Source organism: Centruroides vittatus, unplaced genomic scaffold (assembly GCF_030686945.1).
Source record: "Centruroides vittatus isolate TY-2023 unplaced genomic scaffold, ASM3068694v2 contig_878, whole genome shotgun sequence".
Taxonomy (NCBI): Eukaryota; Metazoa; Arthropoda; class Arachnida; order Scorpiones; family Buthidae; genus Centruroides; species Centruroides vittatus.
Genome location: NW_027122570.1, coordinates 1,243,961 through 1,260,941, shown reverse-complemented (window position 1 = coordinate 1,260,941; position 16,981 = coordinate 1,243,961). Strand labels below are relative to the sequence as shown.

General features: G+C 35.0%; 1 protein-coding gene across 1 annotated transcript in view; it reads right to left on the bottom strand.

The window, feature by feature from the left end:
• The window catches only part of LOC136983202 (protein ILRUN), a 69,809-nt gene extending 57,809 nt beyond the window's left edge, over positions 1–12,000 (bottom strand). The window contains exon 1 of the mRNA XM_067279889.1: positions 11,698–12,000. Within this exon, the coding sequence (XP_067135990.1) occupies positions 11,698–11,852 (155 nt within the window). The 5' untranslated portion in view covers positions 11,853–12,000. The remainder of the gene's footprint in view (positions 1–11,697) is intronic.
• Between the last annotated feature and the right edge of the window lie 4,981 nt (positions 12,001–16,981).

The following is a 16,981-nucleotide window of genomic DNA, read 5'->3' as shown; positions in this document are numbered from 1 at the left end:
AAATATTGGACACCGCAAAAAACACTATTCTGACTAGCTTACCAACCTCCTCCTATGCTGGTGTTGCTGCTAGGTCTAACACAACAAACACCAAAATTATCCAGAAAACAGTCCAAAAACATACACAGTTCAGTGCTGGCACACATGTGGTTCTTGTTTTTCCAAAAGAAAACATTAATATCACTCAGGACAAAATAAGACAAACACTCACTATGAACATAAAACCTAGTCAGTTAGGAATCTCAGTTAAAGCACTCAGGAAAATTAGGAAAAATGGAGTTTGCATTCAGTTAAATACAAAGGCTGACAGCGACAAAATGGTAGCTGCCATAAACTCAGTAAAAACATTAACGGATAGGTTAGAAATCAGATACCTGGCAGCCAAACAACCTAAGGTTATTCTGTTAAATGTCCTGGGTGATGCTGTCACCATCACCTTCATAGAGGAACTCCACATCCAGAACACTGCAATAAATACTACACACACATTCCAGGAATTTCAAGACTCTTGCTGTGTTATAACCAAAATAAACCACAACACAACAGACACTTCTAGATTACACGTTATCCTTCAGGTAACTCCTAGTATCAGGAACACACTAATTCCACAGCAGTATGTTAGTGTGCAATGGGCAACGATAGCTGTAGATGACTACATTCCTCTCACTCGCTGCTACAAATGCTGTGGTTATGGCCATCTAGCTAATAAATGTACAGAAAAACTACACTGTAGTCACTGCATGGGCAACCACAGCTACAAGGTTTGTCAGGAACCATGCTGTGTTAATTGTGTGAAGGCCAGTAACACTCTACCAAAAGGGTGCAAACATAAGACTGTGCATAACGCATTCTCTCAACAGTGCCCCATAACCAAACGGCATGAAAACACAAGCTGCCAGTAGGGTCAGCTATGAATAATGCACCCGTACACAATATGAACACAGGCAGCTATAAACTCATACAGATTAATGCACAGAAATGCAATGCTGCCTGCTTTCTCCTCATTCACACTTTCAATGTACACAATACAGATAGTTGATAGTTGTGAAAGAGACGGCCTTACCAAAATGTATAGCCTGGGGGAAAGGGGAGAAAAGGAAAAGGGGTCACAAGAGGTCTGGCTGGGAACTGAAAATTATAGATAACAGTCACAATTACAAGACTGATGCAGCAGTCCAAATAATATGTAGGAGATACATAATCAAAAGTACACAGCGCAGTTACAACAAAATACACTTTAGGATGGGTTGAACATATATACACCCTTTACAATTAGCCAAAATAAAATTGCAAATATATACAGAATAAAAAGTAGATCCCGACGTGAGCTTGCAGATGATAGCAAACAGAAACTAAGGCCGCTTGAGTACCAGAGTGAAGAACAGTGGCGCTAAGAAAGAAACCATGGAATAGGGAGGTTTTCCTCCACCCATCCCCAATTAGCTGAGCACCTTAATATGGTGAATAAAGTCTTTAAATTTTTTGAAAATATCTTTATTGCTGAGTAGAAGACTTGCCGGACACAGCCACACTTCATACTCCTGCATCACTGCTTGTATCAGTTGTCTCCGTTTGTCCTCATACAGAGAGCAACGGAACAGCATATGATCGCTGTCATCCCATTCCCCAATCGGTCAATGGCAATGCCCATTCCTTTTGCTGAGGAAATGGGCCAGTTAACCTTTAAAGTTTCTGTGGCCCGTCATAATTTGCGTGAATTCATAGGAAGGGGTAAAGTAGGAAAACTTTGCCCTGTTTGCCAGCAAGGGACAGAAGCGGTATGTTGTCCTCCCAGTGTTACTGTTGTCCCAGTTACTCTGCCACCCTTGGTGAATACAGACATCATGATCCAAGAACCCTACACTATTAACAACATGATAGTCAGGTTCAATGACTGGAAAGTCTATCCAGCTCAGGACCCTGGCTATTGCATCAAGGTTGGTATTATCATCAGGAACAAAAACATTACTGCCTGACTGCCTGTCTTGTCTCCCAACACACCACAGAATACTTTACCACCATCTGTGTTACAGACAATAACACTCACCTTTACATATGTTCTGTCTACATTCCAGACACCACTAACAATGAGATGGCCATTGAAGACATTCACCACCTCCTGAACTCATACAAAGATAAACCTATCCTAATAGGTTCAATGCCAAGTCTGTGACCTGGCATAGTCCAAAAGATGACCTTCAGGGTAACATAGTTAACGAAACCATGGCCCAATACAACCTTACTCATTTGAACACCAGCACCCTTCCAACCTACTCCTGTACCACGAGAAAGTTGGATTGACCTAACATTAGGAAACAGTCACATCACCCCTACAGCTGACCACTGTTACACTACTGACATAGATTCTGCCGGTGACCATAGGTATATCTTCACCCAACTGAACACTACTAGTAATTCTAATAATCATAGTTTTCACTATACTCGCACTAACTGACAATTATTCCACAACACCTTTAATAAAATTTGGGCATTCACCGCAGTCACTATACTCAGGACATCTTAGACCATCTTGTCACCAGGCTTACAAATACAATCACTAACTCTTACATTATTGCCTCAAAGATCAAACATTGTAAACACAAAAAGGTTCCTTGATGGACCACTGAGCTAGAAAACAAGAAAAAGTAGATTACGGAGGCAATTTAGGAATGAACAGGACCTGGACATTCCTCTCAAGTCACACTTAGAGATCAGTACAGACATGAACACAATGCTTGCATAAACCCTTATAAATAAAACAAGGACTAACACTTGGAAGGATTTCTGTACCAACACTTGAGGTCGCAACCCCCAGTTTGAACCATACTACTTAGCTTGTAAGGAAAAGTGCCAACTCCAAACCCCCTTCACTATCTAGCTCCCTGATGCCTGCTACACCAACAACACAGAAGAAACTATCATGCACATTCTCACTAGTCTTTAGCCTTCGGATGACACACAGCACGATGACAATACACAAGGGTCATCCAGAGTTCTACACTCACTCCACCTAATACAGACAATGACCACAACTTCATCTACATCGAGATTTTGAATGCCATCTGTTTGCTCACCAATAACGAAGCCCCAGGTCTTGACAGCATAACCACTAGGATGATAAAACATGCATTTGAGGCAAATCCTACAGTGTTTGTAATTCTCTTCAATATCTGCTTGAACACTGGCCTTTTTCCTACTCAGCGGAAAAAACGTTAGTGTCAAACTGATTCCCAAACCCATTAGTGCTAAACTTACAAAAAATACAGGCCAATCTGCCTTTTCCCAACTTTGGAAAAAGTGTTAGACAGTATAATAATTAATAGGATCATATGGCATCTATGCAAGCATAGAGCCCTGCATCAGAATCAGTTCAGCTTCTCTAAAAACAAAGGTACAGTAGATGCCATCCATCAGGTTGTTAACTACATCCACCAGGCAAAACAAACCAATCAGCATACCGCAATTATCACTATTGACTTTAGAAGCACCTTCGATCACACCTGATGGCCTTTTATCCTGCACACATTACAGGCTCATCACTGCCCTCGAAATCTTTACAAACTTCTTTGGTCCTATCTTAGCAACAAGAGTGCAGGTGTTTATACAACACAAAATAACGTAGTCATACCCATCACTTAAGGCTGTCCTCAGAGATCCGGGTCTGGTCCTGGTCTCTGGAACATAGCCTATAACTCTATTCTGCACTTAAATGACACCCTGCCTCCTGGCTGCTGCATACAGGGCTATGCAGACGACACAATTATCCTAGCTTCACACAGGAACAGTGAACGTTTACAGGACATATGCAATGACATTCTCAATAAAATTCACCAGTAGAGAATTAAGCATAGGCAACCCATTAACGCAGACAAATGCGAAAGCATGATAGTTGGTAGGAACGCACCACTCATCAGGAAACTTGCCCTTCAAATAGGTGCTCACAGAATAAAGCAAACAATGAAAATTAAATATTTAGGTGTTATTCTTGATAAGAGACTTAACTTCACACCCCACATCAAGCTAAAAGACAGCCAATGCCTTCATCACAATGGGGCCTTGGCTCTAATGCTACTAAGCTTATTTATAGGGGAGCAATTCAGCCAGCACTCCTCTATACCATACAAGTCTAGGGCCACGTGGTCACCAAAGTCCATAACCGTAAAAAACTGTTATCTGTTCAAAGGATTGCAGCTCTCCGCATTTGTAAGGCTTATAGGACCGTACCCATTAGTGCCCTTTTGGTAATGTCAGGATTGACCCCTATCGACTGAGAAATTAAATGCATTATTTGGCAGGAAAATCTCATCACCTTACCCTGGAAAGATTATAGCAACTCGGATGTCAACAAAATGATTAGAGTAGGTAAGATTCCTCCAGTTTGACCAAAGATCGAAGATATGAAAAAATTCAGCATCAACAAAAATACCCTCCTGACTTACGATTACCACCCCTCCCATCAGCTTGCCCCTGACATTTACTTCAAAGATCCAGGTGATCATCCCATGTTTAGGATTTACACTGACGATTCCAAGATGGGTGACAATGTGGGTGCCACTTTTGTAGTTTACTCTGACTTAGGCCACGAGCTTCATAACGCTTGCTTCCATCTAGGTACACGCTGCTCAATAGCATCGATGGAAACTTTAGCTATTTATATGAGCTTAATTCACATTACATGTAGGAAGGACAAAAGACACTACTTACACTATTGCATTTATTCTGACAGTAGGATAGCTTTACACAGGATTGCAAATCTGATAGCCACTTAAAACTCATCCATCTCATACACCACATTCTCAGATACTTAGACAACAACATTAGAATAGATTTCCAACGGGTCCAGAGTCATGCAGGGTTCTTGGCAACGAGACACTGACCATCTTGCCAAACAAGCTGCAAAGTCTTCAGTCACTAGTACTTTCAGTTACATAAAATGAAAACACCACCTTTCACAAATTTCCAGCAACAAATTTAATCGTATAAAAACGTTTTCAACTGATTTGATCAGCCTTCTTCAGTTAATCGAACAAAAATAAAAAGATAATGTCCACGAAAAACCAAAAATGGTGCGTTATCTCATATAAATAAAATTGTCACAAACAATGGATCATAAAGACATTATTCCGCTCACCTATAATCCATATTTAAGGAAGCTTTATTTGGAGATTGCCAGGAAGAGGCAAATCAGCATCACCTATAAAAGATGCCCTAATATATATCAGCTGCTACGTAATGCGAAGGATGCCCCCAACCAAGACAAGCTATCTGGAGTGTATGCCATCTCACTGAAAGATTATAGATGTGGGGAAGATTTATTGTACATCGGCTCCACAAAGCAATCTTTAGGAGTGAGAATTAAAGAACATAAAGTGGACATCCTCCACCAGAGATTTACTACCGCTTTGGCACGTTACGCCACAGATCCGGATATCCAGCCAATGTTTGACCAGGCCAAGATCATCCACACCACACCCCTTACACACCATTTGAGATGGATGGAGGCAATTTATATATGTTATGGACAAAGTGATTAATCGGGCATTATGAATAATGCCCAGGCATTATAAATAATGACCAAAAAGGGCGGGCAGTGTGATAAATATTCATTCATTTATCAAATTGATCGGTCATTATGAATACTGCTACCACCTAGTCGGGCAAAGTGATAATAATACGTTGAGGAGTGATCATTCGGCATACGCTAGCCAATCGGCACTCAGTTGCGTGTGCATATCGTGTTTACTACAGAATTTTAAATTTGATTAAAAAAAACTCCACTTATTTCGTTTAGAAATATTTATTTTCTGTAAATTATTTCAAAGTACTATTAACTATATAAATTAAACTAATATTAACAAAAAGTATTTATTAACAAATTTATACTTAATTAAAAAATTAATTTACAGGAAACTTCTGGAGTTTCATTTTTGGTATAAATTATATAAAATATTAAATGTTTTATAGTTTATTTATTTGAGCAATTAAGATTTTGATGACATTTGGAATTACATAATTTTTTTTTCTTTGTAGCATTTGCATCTATTAGATTTACAACCAATTTTGCAGCAGCATCGACTATAGCCTTGACCTCCAGAAATTGATGACATTCTTGCACATTCTCTAAGCGAAATTTCTTCACCTGGTACATCTTCAACAGAAATGAAGTTTTCTTTACAAACAGTAAATTGGTTTCTTGAATATAATACATTTAATATGCCATATTTGGTACCCAGTTTGTAAAGGTTTTTATCTTTAACCGCAACAACGACACCTAAAATATTTTTTCCATCACTGCGGGCTCGATCTACATCAGGTACACGAATTCTTACTGTATCACCAACATTAGCTGCTGTGTATTTGGAATTTGATGTACCAATCATTTTTTCTGCTTACTTTTTAAGATTTAACAAAGCCATCTCCCTTGTTTTAGATACATTTCTTATTTTTTCTTCTATTTTTGGATCAATTGTTTGGATTGTTTCTTCTTCACTCATCAATTCTGTAATACTAATAACATCCTGGTTTAGATTTTTTTCATGTGAAGACGATGTAGATCTTTGAACTTCATCAGTTATATTGCTATGTGAGGATGGCATTATCAAATAATCTTTTATAATGTTTTCTTGGATGGTACCTGAACTTTCAGAGTTTGAACAACTTTGACTTACTTCGTCGATAGTTTTAAAATGTCGGATAATCACTTCTCAACGTGTTATTATCACTTTGCCCGACTAGGTGGTAGCAGTATTCATAATGACCGGTCAATTTGATAAATTGTTGAAATTTATTACAATGCCCGATTTTGTTGGTCATTATTCATAATGCCCGTATTAATCACTTTGCCCATAACATATACACAAAACCGCCCGAGATAAGAAATGTATTAACAGCAAAGAGGAGTTATTGATATCCGTCACATGGCAAATGCTCATATACGATGGATGACATTACAGAAAAGTTTCTACTTCCGCCCATGCGCAACGATGACGACATCCGCACGAGTTTCGTTTCAAATCTTTCGCACAGCTCTTTCGAAAACTGTTCCGTGGAACATTTTTTGCAATTTGTCTGTTTTTCACCTGATGAAGAACTTTTATGTTCAAAAACGTTTGTGACAATTTTATTTATATGAGATAACGCACTATTTTTGGTTTTTTGTGGACATTATCGTTTATTTATCGCGGTGTGCAGTTGATGTTTTAAAAATAAAAAGAATGAACTAATAATTCAAATTTACAAAAGCAAGATAATGGAAAGATTTTTGTGGTTGCGCGGACAATCTAATAATGATATAACAATAAATGGTAATAAAAATGCAGGTTCTTGACCAAATATACATTATCCAATTCTTACGCTATCCAATAAACGATTTTCAGGCAGACAATACCCCATCTGCGTCTCTGTGATTGATGCATTGGGGCTCTTGAGAGTACTCACTCCGAGGGCACAAGTGGCAATTAGCTTTCCCTTGCTTTGTTTCAACTGTCCGTATATAGCTGCCTTTCAACTTTGTATTTTAATTCTTATTTTTTGTCTTCTTTTTTCAGTCTAAGTTGGTTAGTCCTAGTTGTAAGTTAGATTAGAAACTTTCAGCTTAGTTTTGGGTTAGGTTATGATAGGTTAGGTTAAATTAGATTAGGGTTTCTTAGCATTAGTCGTCTGGTTAGGTTCGTCCTAGGTTATGGTAAGTTAGTTTAGTTAGTAAGTTAACATTTAAAAATAAATAAAAAAAAATAAATAAATAAATAAAAATAAAAAATCGAGGGTCTTGCTCATTTGCTCTGTCAGTCCGTTCGTCTTGTCTGTCATTGTGTTCGTTTGCATTTCACACTGTCTGTCTAGCTGTTTAGTAGTATTAAGATTTGCAATCGCATTCAGTTTTATTAGTATTAAGTAGATATAAGTCTTCCTACTAACAGCCACTTGGCACTAACTTCTACACTTAGCTATTCGTGGCGGCACTCAATTATTGTTGTTTGCTATACTCAGGTTTTCTTTTAGACCCTTTGGGGGACTATGGCCTTGCAGCCTAAAAACTGCAAGCCAACATCAAATATACAGGGTATTTGTAGCCTTATGTATGCCATTCAGAGGGATCCTACCTTTCTCTACTGTCTATCTCCTCTTCCTCCTTCTTCTCCTTCTCCTTACCCTCTTTACTGCCAGCTTGTGTATGGCCGATGTCTTTCTTGTATGTATGTATAGTTTTGTTTCTTAGTGATGTTATTTCATTATACTGTATTCATTTTAATCTGACCTATTAACTTGAAAATATTTGAATAACTTTAATAATAAGATGGATTCATCAGATTTATATACATCTGAGGAGGAATTAATAGCCAAAAAGATAAAAAAGGAAAGGGAAAAGCCATGCTGCAGCTTTAGAAATAAAGCAAAGATAAGAAAAAACAAGGTGTATGTTGTTTATCAACATTACAACTTTTGTATTATGTATCAAACAATCCATATTAAGTTGTATTTTTTTATTAGGGGCAAAAATATCCAAGGTAAAATGGTAATAAAAATATCCAAGGTAAAATATTTGCTGTGGTTATTAAATATTGTCAGAAGGAATGCTTTAAGAAGATTTCTCAATACTAGACATGGGCAAATGCGGCTCTTTTTGAGTTACATGTAGCTCTTGCTGAAAGTGTTTATTTCTGTTTTTTATTATTGTTTTTACAATTTTACTTTTATAATTCTGTGAAAATATGTTTGTTAAAAAAATTCAATATTTGTTTTATATTATATTTATATTATATAATAAAATCGCACGCCTTACCATACTATCCACCATGACAGTACAGAACTGCGGCTCCCATGCATTTTGCAAAACCCACATTTCGGTTCCCACTGAACTCTTGCTTGCCCACCTCTGCTCTATACTATCAAAGACATTTTATAAAAATATTTTTGGAATAAGTTAGATAACTACGACAAACAAAATGTTTTTATTTCCTGAATGACATGATGTTTGCAACCCAAAGTATGTCTACAAAATCCAAAAATACAACATAGGAGCTGCACTTTAAATATCATGTAACTTGTGAAAACAGTGAGGTAACAGGTTACTTTTCTCATTAATATTATGCAAATTAGGAAAAAAAAAAGGTTGAAGTGATAGAATATACAATATTGGCTGGAAATCATTTATAGGACAAACAAGAGAAACACAACAAATGGTCCTAGTATGATTGCTGGTGACATCTAGAATCTGTTGGATTTTATGTTAGGAGAGATCCCTTCTTCGAATACCTCTTATTCGCATTCAAAAACAGGAAGAAAATATTTTTCTAACCCCAACTTGAATGCTAAATAACTTTTTACAATGTTTTAAGATTATTATGCTGCAGTTACTGAGTAAGTTCTAGATTTGTCTTATTTGCTGCTCACTCTCAGAAGTATAGTAGATATGCATTTCATCTCCTAGGTCAGACATCTGTAACCTATGTTTCCAAATGGAAAATAAAGTTTTTGTTTCAAATAAATAAAAAAAAAAAAAAACACATATGAACTTCATAAATTTAATATAAGGAAAGGAGATCAACAATAATTATCTGGAAAGCAGTGATAACATTATTATTGAGTTTAACTACAGACAAAATTTTCCCTTACCTAAACTCCCTGCAACAGAACAGTTCTACTTGTCTTCTGTGGCTTTTTGTGTTCAATGTGCATGTGCACAGTAATAACAACTCTTAAATGTTCCATTTTTTGGAAGATCAATTTTCCAAAATTTTTCAAGGTGACAACAGTGTTTCTTGCTTCCTGCATCACATTTTAATATTGAAAGTTATGGAAGGAAAAAATACTGTATTATTTTCTGATTCTGCAAGTGGTCAGAACCAAAATTGGGTTGTTATGTGATTTTGTCAAATGTTGAAATATTCCAAATATTTCCTGTAAGAGCCATTCCTAATGCCAGTGCAACAGAAACTCAGTCTGTTACAGTAAAGATAAAAATACTAAAGAAACAGTAAAAGTGTCAAGTGAATACATATGCATGATTGAAGGTTCTTTTTCTGACCCATTTATAATAGTTGAAAGCAAAATAAAAGATTGTGAGCTAGCATTGAAAACTTATTATAAGAAGCCAAAAAGAAATGAAAAATTCAAAAGCAGTAGCTATAAAATATCAACCATCGGATGTGATAATTATGTTTTATAACTATAGCACGGTTTCTAGTGTGTGTGAAAACATTTGCAAGTAGGAAACATAGCACTACAAGTTCAAACCAAGGTAGGAGTTACAGAAATAAGAAGAGATGTGTTGAAACTTCTTATGTATCTCAGTGAAGAGGGGAAAAAGTTCTATACCAACTATTTTGGAACTGGTAATTCCAAAGAAAAAAAATCTGATCTAATCATTGGTAATGTGTTAAAAGAATCTGATATAGATTGATCATGAGTGCTTATCTTTCGACTGTCCATGCCTGAGGATGGCCTGTTGACCAGGTCAAAAATGTTGTGTTCTTTTTCAAAACTACCACTGTTAAAAGTACATTAAGTAATTCAGTTAAGTTACCATAGTGGCTAGTGCATTATCATCTATAATACAGTTGTCTGCAATCTTCCCAAAACCTGCTATCAAGCTAGCTCATTATCAACATTAGTATTAGGTTTAATTTATTATTACAATACAAATAGAAAAGCACAATTAATGAGTCACAAGCTTTTAATGTATCAAATTCTTCACTGTGCCTAGACACAGTAAAGCATTTGATGCATTAGAAACAGCATTGACATAGAAATGCAACCTTAAGCAGATTTTACAATGACCCAGGGATTTAACAGTTAAAAAGAAAACAGTTCAATTATTTTTAATTTTATTAATTTATTTATTACAGTTCTTTAAAAAAAAAAAATTGTAATAAATAATTTTTACATTAGTGGTATATTTTATTTAATATTAATTTTACTATTAGGTACTTTTTACTTTGAATTCAAAGTTTCATCAATGCATTGTATATTACAATGAAATCTAGTGCTTGTTTTTAATAAATTAAACAATTTTTTTGTTCTTTCATATCTTATGTATTAAATTTCTACACTTTAACCTTTTTCTTAACTGTCGTACTAGAATTAAAATTAATATTTTTGCTTTATTTAAGGTACATATCTTTCATTGTTTTCCTACCGACTATGATTGGTTATCCAGACTGGATAATAAACACTCTACTGTAGTATCTAAAATCTCAACTTTGAATAATTTTCAAATATTTTGAATTATGTAAGCAATCAATTAAAACATTCAAATATTTTTTAAAAATTTATAATAATTTATAACCACAACACCAATCTATCAATATGTTTTAGAGGGCTGCAGAATGGTAACTGCAGTCTGGAATGCATGTCAAATTTATTGATTTTATAAAAAAATTGGGGTTATTTAAAACATGTACATCAACTCAAACATTCTGATCAATTTAATTCATAGCAGAGTATCAAGTATTAATACTTTAAAGCAATACCTTGTAATCTTAATTGTTTCCTTTCATGTGATCTCTGTTGTTTTTCTTATGGATAATGATAAACAAGAGAGAGAAACTTTTGATAAGATCACAAATAACTTGCCTATCAACAAATAGTTTATCCATATTAAAGGTACATATTCTATTTATAAAATAAAAGTGAAATTATAGGATCAGAGTAGAAAAAGAACTTTTCTCTCTTTTTCATTTACTCGAAATTACTCACCAATTATTCATATCGAGAAAGAAAGCACAACCAGCAGCATTTAGTTGATCTCCGAGCAATTTTTGCAATTCAGATATTAACACATCTCTATCTGTAGTTGTCAAACAACTGAACTGTTGGAGTAAGCCTCCTTCAATGTCACTATCAACTTCCATTTTTTACACTCGCTTACAGTTTTTATAACTTAAAATACACAACGACCGTTCTTGATCTACTGTTTATTTCTTAAAATGATCATCATCACCTTATCGCCATCTTGTCGTATCCCAGAACAACAAATGACATCATCAGAAAAGTCGAATCCGCCACCTAACTTTAATCCCGGATAAAAAATACGAGCAGTTGAAAATTTTATTGTTAAATCTTTATTACAGTAACTTCAGATGTTTTTTTAATATTAATATGTGTATCAATATAAATCTATTAAATATTTTATTTAAATACATTAAAGTGATTTTATATAACCTAATTGTAACAAGTTTGCAAAACTGTTATTGATTTTATTTAGCCAGATCAATTTTCGTATCATTCGCAAATTATTATCTTTATTTTTAAATGTTGTTCAGTTATAATATATAATAATACAGTAGGATTAGCTACTCAGTGGAGTATCGAATCTTCCTCCCAAAAGGAATAATGCTCGTTGGCTCTTGGCTGTTCTGCCTCGATCGCTCCCGGAAAGTATTAAGAATGGTCTTTTCCTCTAATTTGGAGGACTCATTTCGACCACCTTCATTCAAAAGTACACTGGACGATAAGAAACGGGTGTACTATAGATTACTCCCTATGGAATTTCAGGACTTTGATTATATATTTGAACTCAGGGGACCGAGACGAGTTCAACGGTACCCTATTTTTGGACTGGAGACGAAAAATAAAAAAGTTATCACACTTTTTAAGTTACCATACTTTTTTAATGCTCTCATGCAGACGGCACCGTAGTTGCTAGTATTGCCATCTTGCGGTAAAGTCTGCAAACCGTGACGTCGGACTACGGTCATCTCCCGGAGCGTTAAACACGTGAAACGAGAGCGGAGAGAGCGACGCGACTTCCGATCATCGCGCGATCGCCATTTCGGTTAATGTTACTTATGGCAGCGAACATGGCGGCCCGACTGACCTCTTGTACGGGCGCCACCACACGCCGCCATGTGCTAAACTAGTGATCGATTCACGGTAGTTCTTGAACAAAGTTAAAAAAAGGGGGAAACGTCTAAACGCAATTTTAATGGCAAGCCACGCGACTCCCGATCGCGATAGCGAAGCCGACTTAGCGACTCCCTATCATCGCGCGATCGCCGGAAAAAAGTATGATAACTTTTTTATTTTTCGTCTCCGGTCCAAAAGTAGAGTATCGTTGAACTCGTCTCGGTCCGCTGAGTTCAGATATATACTCAAACACACGAAATTTCATAGGGAGTAATCTATAGTATACCCTAAGAAACTTCAAATATCTCGTTTCGCTGAGCCGCTCGCTATCCCGTTTGACGGATTTTCTCTTCTTTGCACGAACCACAATTGTGTCGATGTTATGGGGTATATTTGTTTATGGATGCGGCTTCCACAATCCTCTCACGTCTATCTCCGATTTATCGAGATGTCTTGCGGTACAGTTTGCTTTTACCTCGATCGACACCCATTACAGTTGTTCTAACGGTGACGGGGACACGATTATTTTAAGGGGAGGTACTGTAGGGTACATTGGATTGAACTACGATTTGCTGTCGTTAATTTGATATCTTTGTAAAAATTCTATTATTATTTTGTTGTCTGTAATGAATATCCTTGTAGAATAATATTATTATCGTCGGTATTATAAATTTATTTAGAAACATCTAAGGTAAGTTATAATAAAACACTATAATTATGTTTATTTCCCAAGCTCACTCATTTATTTTTTAAAAAACCAGTTTCCTTCTTATAACAATGATTATTCACTTAATTAACATATCATTGGTATTTACAATAAAAGAAAAATGAAAGTAAGATACTTTTTTTAAGATTCTCGGATTTGAGCACAGATATCATACATATCTTCAGATTCATCAGAGGGGACTAAAATATTTGAGATATATGACTGTACACTATTTAAATAATGAGGTGAGGTTTTATTAATAACTTATGATGGGTTCTGAGGGCTTGGGTGCAGAAAGGATGCAAGAGTAACAGATGGTGGAGGGCCAATATGTTGAAGAGTAGATGAAGTGAATAACTGTGTGCTAGTTTGATTGAGGTTCGGAATGAAGAAAATAATTTTGAGTGAAAGACTGAGAAAATTGTTTATGAAATTGAATCTCTGATGAACCAGATTAGTAAAATGCTTGGTTGAAAGGAAGCGTTGTAATTGTCACTGTCAGTTGGGATTTCATAGCATTTTGAAGTATTTCTAGAATTTGAATTTGCACATCTTGATCTTGAGGCAGTGCTTTTAACAAAGGCACGAGAGATAAAGTAAAATTAGTCTGTTGGTCTTTGCATTCTGTTTCACTATTCTTGCAAAATTTCCAAAAGACTTTCTTTATAAATCTTCTTTCTGTTTATTCATGGTACTGTAGGAATTTGTGACGTTTCCGCTTTTGTTGTTCTAAATCTTCACTTTTTTTGCTGTTGCATTTCCATTTGTTTTATGAGTTTCAATGCTCGGCAGGTAAAAATTTATCATATTAAATATATTTTCAATGCATCTTGGCTGCTTTCCCTTGCTTTATGTGCTTTTGCCCTCTCAATTATCTAAAGAAACATGCTCTAAGATTTTTCCGTTTTTTTTTTGTATCAATTTTGTTATAAATTATTTTTATTATTGTAAGTTATTATTTATTTATCTTTATTGGGCTGCAGTTTGAAAAAATTATAGACCTATAAATTCCTACTGTCGCCTGTCCGTCTTTTTTTCCTTAATCTCGAGAACGAAGTTAGATAGATGAAAGTCGAGACCAGATATGGAAAGCTTAAGGCAGGAGGCCCGGATTAAGTATGAGATATGTACGATCTTCCAATGCAAATCGGAAAGCACGTTATTTCAATTCAAATCTTTTCTCCTGAATGCAGTTCATAGATAACTGGCACGACTCTATTGTTAAAGGTAAAGTATGATGTACAGGGGGAAGACACTACTGTACTAATTTGAGGTGGAAGGCATATATTTTAAATTAAATTAATTAAAAATATGATTAAAAATTGCAACTCAATATTCTGACAATGTCACGATAAATAAATGGTTGTTCTTTTTAGATATTTAGCTACAGGAACAAGTTTTAATACTCTATCATATGAGTATTTCATGGGTGCGACTACGGTTAGGAAGATAGTGAAATCTACATTATTCAAGTCTGGAATGTTGTGTACTACATGACTACGTTCGTTGCAAAGATTGTAATTTAGTTCGTGGATACAGCATATGAGTGTCCATTACAAGCGTATCAACAAGAATAATTTCTGCTGCAAACATTCGGAACTGTTTTGCATCATATTTCACCTCACCCAAGGATCTGTTTAATAACGGTATGATAAAGTTTAATTTGTAACTGTTTACTCAAAATGTAGAAAATAAAATGAATACCTACCTGTTTGTGTTTTTTTCTTTTTTTGAGAGATTCACCCAAATATTTATAAACACTTTCATCGATAATTCTTCCACATTTTTAATTTTAAATAACTCTAAGAATATTCTTTTAATTTTTGTTATATAAAGGTGGCATCCAGTGGCGTGCCGTGACATTTGATGATAGGGAAGCTGTGTTTCTGTAAGAAGCCGACTTACAGGGGCAATCAATTAATTGCGCGTCAGGGCCCGTTCGTATTCGTTTGTTCGATAAGCCAGTAAAAACCGTATACTTCTTTAAATGTATTTTTAATAGATTATCTGACGTACTTAATAAATAAGAAAGTTCAATATAATTACCTCCGTTATTAGATTCAATAAATTCCCCATGCCCTGTAAATGCCAATTCTCGCTTTGAGAAAAAACATATAACATCTATTAATTCAGATATATCTATTAATCGTAATTATCTTGTTATAATTTTTAATATTTATTTTATATTGTCTACCAATGTTAAATTCTATTCTATTTTGATTTCCAAATTGCTTCAATTTTACGAAAGAATCGTCATTCGTCATAAATTTTATCGTCAAAATGTCGAAATTTTTTGTTGACGTATTTATATTTAATTTAGGCATTGGTCTTTCTCTTTCAATAATGTTTTCTTTTTCATTATATGGTCTCGAGCCAAAACTTTTTTTAAATAAATTTTTGAATCACTAGCCACGATATAAGGGCTAAAATTAAAATTATCAGAAAAACTTACTTGGTAAAACAAAATGTGTGACGAATATACATACCTAGTATAAAAAATTCTTCAATTGTAGGAATATACTTTTAAAGAAACTTATAATTAAATATAACTTTGTGAAGAAACGTACATAAAAATAACAAAATATTCTTTACTTTTTAAATCTTAAAACAATCCACTTACAAGTTAGTGAAATAGCTTCCTACGAGTGGCTAATGAATGAAATCAGAGACGGTCCAGGTAGGTGTGTGCGTGCCAAATCCCGAGGGTGCCGATACCGGTCAATGTCAAATGCCTCTTTTGTCGCATCACTAGTATATATCAAAGGACGCGACAGGGTTGTTGTAGATTTTAAACGTTTCTCACCATAGCTGTAAAAATCTAAATATGTTAAACTTAACAGATTGTCTATCGTTCGTTTTCTAACTAATTCGTTTTAGGACCAAGTGTTCGCGGAAATTTCCAAAATTTACAACTTTTCGGTCACTCTCATTGAACTGAAAAAATTTCTGTCTTTATTACATCTAATATTATGAAGACATCAGACCCCACTGTACTCGGCAAGAGATTGGTTCGGTTAAGCTTCTGTTTAAGTAAAATTTCTGCTCTTTCATCAGGATTTTATTTCTGTTTCTAATTCTCTAATCGTTTAATTATTTAACTACTTCTTAAGTAGAAATAAGTCGAAACAGGTTACTTTGTACTCGAATATCTGTAGTCTTGGGAAAGAAGTGGAAAGAAATTTTTATGACAACCGATACATAAATCGTAAATTTAAGGAAAATAAATTCTAGAGCTTTTTTTGTACCATTGTACGTCTCATTCATTAAATTTGATTGTAAATGATGCTGCCAAAATAACAATTAATTTTTTAACACTGTACTAGAATTGTACACGTTTTTTCTGCATCCCCTTACAGATGGGACATACTAAATCGTAATATCACCGGTTTAACATTGAAATCCGTAAGTAATATAAGATGGGAGAGCAGA